Here is a 4,914-nt window from a genome sequence, read left to right as displayed (position 1 = left end):
TGGGAGCGGACAGCTCACATCCTGGGTGCTTCGGATCGGCGCCCCGGCCCCCACTGCCCTGGACGGCCAAACTGGCCCTGCTCACGTGGCCAACTGTGCCACCACTGCCTGGGAGTCCTCGCACTAGTTTGCTAAGACAGCAGAGGGCCACTTCCGGGAGACGGGGGGCAGTGCCCAGCACCCAGCAGCAGGCAGCATGGCGGGGGGCGGCGGGGGGGCCGCCCGTGCTAGGAGACAGTGGAGCTCCCTGCAGGGACGGCACTGAGGTGGCACGGGGGCCGCCGGTCACTCCTCCAGAGTACAGCTGTGGCCTGGGCCCCAGAGGCACCGGGGACCATGACACGCTGCAGCCTCCCCGGGCAGTCGCACGCCTGGGGACAGAGCCCACTTGGCACCAGGCCCTGGCCTGCCTCCTTGGCGCCCTCGGCACTCAGGGCTGCACAGAGCCACACTCCACAGCCGTTTCCTGTCGTGATCAGGGCGTGATTCTCTACTGCAGCTCCTGACTTATGAATCCAGGAGGCGGGAGGGGGAGGCGGGGCCTGGCAGGATCAGGTATTTGTCTAATGGCCCATAAATCAGGTCTCAAGGGCCCACGCTGCCTCTGGAATGTGCCTGAAGCACCGGATCCACCCGTCAGACCTGAGCGGGGGCAGGAGAGACACAGCCCCCACCTGTGCAGGCCCGGAGACCTCCCCGAGCACCCCATCTCTCTCGCAAGGTGTAGGAACAGCAGCACCACACCGCAGGGGGGCCATGTGGAGACGGAGCGGTGCCCAGCGAGGCCCGGACCCAGCGGGACTCCTAACGGCCGCTCGTGGCAGGACCCAGTCACCGGAAGATTCCAGGGGACTCCCGGTCCCCCCAGCACTGACTCCAGAGCTCCGCTGGGGTGAGGTGGGGTGTCACCCACTCTCTCCAACGCCTTGAGGGAACAGAAGGCTGGAATCTGATGACAGCCAGGCTCACAGGTGGACAGGCTGAGTGGGCATAGAAAGCAGTCAGCGTTGACTGGACAATCAGTCCCAAGGGCCTGTGGAAGGGCCCTTCTCTGGGGCCGGGGGTGGCATCTGTGCCCTGCAGTAAGCCACACCTGCTGGCATCTTCGGCCTCTGCACACACTGCTCCCTCCGGCTGGGCAGGTGGTCTGCCCGACACCTTCCCAGACTTCAGGGGTCAGCCTGGCCATCTCCCCCAACCCAAGCCTTGCCTGATGCCCGAGGCTGGGGCAGGTGCCTCCTCTGGGTGCCCATGGTGCCCTGTACCTCCCCTAAGTTGGCACTGATTACACCAGAGGACCTGCCTTAGTTAAATGGCGGTCACTTCCAATGGATGGATACCCACGGCTCACTGCTGTGTGCCCAGCGCTCAGAGTGATGCGCTCAGCACATCAGCGATCTCGGGCGCGAATCCGAGCTTGCTCTGTGCTGCCGTGTCCTCAAGGAAGCCTCGTGCCTCAAGCTACACGCCAGGGTCCCCACTGCCCCCTGGCACACTGATGCCCCGCCTTTTGGCCAGGCTCCACACCGATGCACTTGCCCCTGCCCATTTCCATCCTCCAGAAACAATGCTACACTCGCCACCTCCAGCAAGCCCTCCTGACTACACAGGGTGCCCAGGGGGACTGGGGCTGAGCACGCACCTCCCCTGGCTGGGCACGTGCTTCCTCTGCCCGCTCACCGGCCTAAAGGAACGAGGTCTGCACTGGGAGCCTGAGGCCCAGGTGCCAGTCCTGCCTCGACCCTAAACAAGCCCTAGGCCTGTACGAGGAAGGGCGAGCGGGCCACACGCTATGTGAAGCTTCCACCCCGCTCGGAAGGCCTGGAGAGCAGACACCCCGCACGGCCGCGGCCAGCCCCCCAGCTCAGAGCTGGAACCCATGAGCTCCCGTCTGGGGTCCGTGGACAAGAGGTGCTGGCTGCAGGAGACGGGCCTGTGGCCCAGCCCCCACCGCGCCGCGTGCCCACCCGCCGCACGGCCTTGGGGAGGAACCGTGAGGGGCTGTGTGGCCCGAGGGGTCTCCGTGTCTGAACAAGAGGAACTGGGGCTGAGGGGGTGCAAACAAAAATAGGAAAATTGGGGAAAAAATGAGATGGGAGAAAAACTGCAGCCCCCATAAGAGAACAGCCCTCGGCGGTGAGATGCCAGCGGGGGACCCTGTCCGCGGCCAGCGGGAGGAGGCGGATGCACAGCAGCCCTGCGTGGAGAAGGCCGCAGACCCGAGACCCTGACCCCAGACGGTCAGTCCCCTGTGACCCCACGGGGCCCGGCCCCCGGACAAGTGCAAAGCACACCCTCCAGAGTCCACTCTGGACACAGGGGTCACCCACCTGCAGCCACGAGCGGCGAGGGGCTGGGAGGAGGCCACACCACACATCAGGGCCGGGGACTCGGATGCGGTCTGGCCGCACAGCTTAACGATTTCAGTGACCTCCAGGGCGTGACCTTCCGTGCTGCCTGCCCCCCACCCCGTCCCCGACTTGTGTTGTCGGTGAAGCAGGCTCACAAACCTGAGGCTGACAGTCTGTGGCTCCCAGGACCTGGCCCCTGCAGGTCACCCCCGCCAGGCTGGCAGGAGGAACAGAGCGCGGCTCGACCCCGACGTCCAGCAGACTCGGGGACGTCTGATGGCCCCCAGAGTTCCCTGACCCCCAACGTTCCCAGTCAGCGCCGTTCCCGCAAGGGCCTCCTCGATCGCATCCATAGCGGACTGCTGGAACACGGCCCCAGTGCCGCGTGCTCCGCCATCCCGGGCCCCCCATCACGTGTCTCGGGTCATTCCCGCCCCCACCTGCCACCTCCACCCGTCCCCAGAGCCGCACACTGGGCCCCGCACGCTACGACCTTGAAGAGAGTTGGAGCTGTGCCTGCCCCCAACGGGGCTGGAAGCCGCCAGCCTGCAGGGCCGAGGCTGTCTCTTCCGGAACCCCAGAGCCGGGCACGCAGCAGGCGCTCGGGGAAGGGCCGGCGAGTGAGACCACCGCCCACGGACACGCACGGCCCCCGGCGCGACGGCGCGGCCTCCGGAGGGAGCGAGCGCGCCGTCCCCGGAGGCTGCGGAGCCACAGGCACAGTGGGGGGGGCGGGGGGCGGGCCACCTACCTTCGCGCTTCATGCCCATGGCCAGGCACTTCTGGTAGCGGCAGTACTGGCAGCGGTTGCGCTGGCGCTTGTCGATCAGGCAGTCTTTGTTGTCCCGGCAGGTGTAGGTCAGGTCCTTGCGCACCGTGCGCTTGAAGAAGCCCTTGCAACCCTCGCAGCTGTACACGCCGTAGTGCTTGCCTGCGGGCGGGCGGCAGGTGAGCGTCCCGTGCCCGCCACCGGCCCTGGGTCCCCGCGCCCCGCCCGCCTGCTCCGTCTGCCGGGTGACGACTGGGTCCGGCAGGCTCCTGCCCTCCCCACATCTGAGCTGGCAGGCCCCGGGAGGGGACGGCGGTCCTTCCTGGGGGCCGCAGGGATCGGAGGTTGATGCGCGGGGACCTCTGCCCGCACCCCCTCTGCCGTCGCTGCCGTGAGCTGCTCCTCCCCACAAGCCCCCGGCCCACCTGCCCGCTCCGCTCGGCACCGCTGACGGCCCCCTGGCCTGAAGACACGAGACGGGACCCTGTGAAAGTGCCCGAGCACCGCCTTGTGGGCTGGCCAGGCTCCTGCCCCCACCCCCCCCGCCCCACCAACAGGGCCCTGCAGCCAGCAGCCTACCTGAGGAGCGGTCCCCGCAGATGGCACAGATGTGCTTGGTGAAGGACGCCATGTTCCCTGAGGGGTGGGCGGGGACTTTGAGGACACCATTGAGGCCCAGCGGGGGCTTGATGTCCTCGCTGCTGCTGACGGGGTTCATGGGCGAGCTGAGCTGAGGAGGGGGACACCGAGCTCAGCCCTGGCAGGGGCCGGCATCCCCCAACAGCCCTGCAGCGAGGAAGGTACTGCTGTACCCCCACTTTACAGAAAGAGGGCCTGAGGCTCAGAGGGGCTCCGCCCACTCCAGGCCCCACAGCTGGGAGCAGCAGGACTGAGGCCCTTGAGCACCGGCGGGGTGCCTGGCCCCCGCTGGCTCAGCCTGGCTGGCAGGGACTCCCGCGACCCACCCCAGGCCTCAAGGGAGGACCCCGGTGGCCCCCCTGCCCCCGCCCACTGAGGCGAGAATCCCCGCCCATCACTGGGCGTCCCCTTGACAGCACAGTGTGAGCACCATGACCCTCCGGTGCAGCAGGTGCTTTGGTGACCCCCAACCCACAGATGGGCACTTGGGCCTGGTCACAGCAAGGCCGGAGGAGAGCTGGGCCCCCCAAGAGGTGCGACTGCCCAGGCCTCAGGGGCAGGGTGGGGTCTCTGATCCCGTGACCCGAGGGCAGAGGACGGAGACGCCCCTGGAACACCATCCTGTCCCCACAGCCCTGGGCCCTGCCCGCGGCAGCCTGTCGCCGCACCAGAGGGGGCGTGGGAAACATGCCAGTCGCCCTGGCAACAGCGGCCGCGGCCGCGATGACACAGCAGCTCTAGTTCCGCTGCGTCTGCCCCAGCTCTCCCGCCAGTGCCCAGGGCCCAGAGGAGCTTCCCGCGAGCCAGCCTGGCTCCCCAGGCGCCAGGGCCCGGACTGCGCAGCCCCCCAGCACCCCACTTCTGCAAAGCCCTGACAAAGGCGGAAACTGGGTCACGCAGATGTCTCTGGGGATGGGCAGCAGCCGCCTCGCTGCCCCCTGGTAGCCCTGGGCCCCTCCTGCACACAGGAACCTCAACCCCTCCTTCCCCACGGCCCCCAGCTCCCACCCCCCTTTCCCACGGGACAGGAAGAGCGTGGTGCTCCAAGCACACACAGCAGCCTCCCGGTCCTGGCCACTCCAGGCCCCTCCTCTGCCCAGCTGGGCCGGGGGATCCTGCGGGGACGGTTAACCCCCTCGGGACTCAGGGAGCCGC

The 4,914-nt window shown here is 68.2% G+C and overlaps 1 protein-coding gene across 1 annotated transcript in view; it reads right to left on the bottom strand.

Moving 5' to 3' along the window:
• The window catches only part of RXRA (retinoid X receptor alpha), a 25,026-nt gene that overhangs the window by 15,545 nt on the left and 4,567 nt on the right, over positions 1–4,914 (bottom strand). Inside the window, exons 2-3 of the mRNA XM_011376245.2 lie at positions 3,700–3,850; positions 3,103–3,282 (exon numbers count right to left, since the gene is read on the bottom strand). Coding sequence (XP_011374547.1) covers positions 3,103–3,282; positions 3,700–3,850 — 331 coding nt within the window. The remainder of the gene's footprint in view (positions 1–3,102; positions 3,283–3,699; positions 3,851–4,914) is intronic.

This window comes from Pteropus vampyrus, unplaced genomic scaffold (assembly GCF_000151845.1).
Source record: "Pteropus vampyrus isolate Shadow unplaced genomic scaffold, Pvam_2.0 Scaffold289, whole genome shotgun sequence".
Lineage (NCBI taxonomy): Eukaryota > Metazoa > Chordata > Mammalia > Chiroptera > Pteropodidae > Pteropus > Pteropus vampyrus.
Note: the sequence above shows the minus strand (reverse complement) of the source record. Positions and strands in the feature narration are given on the sequence as shown.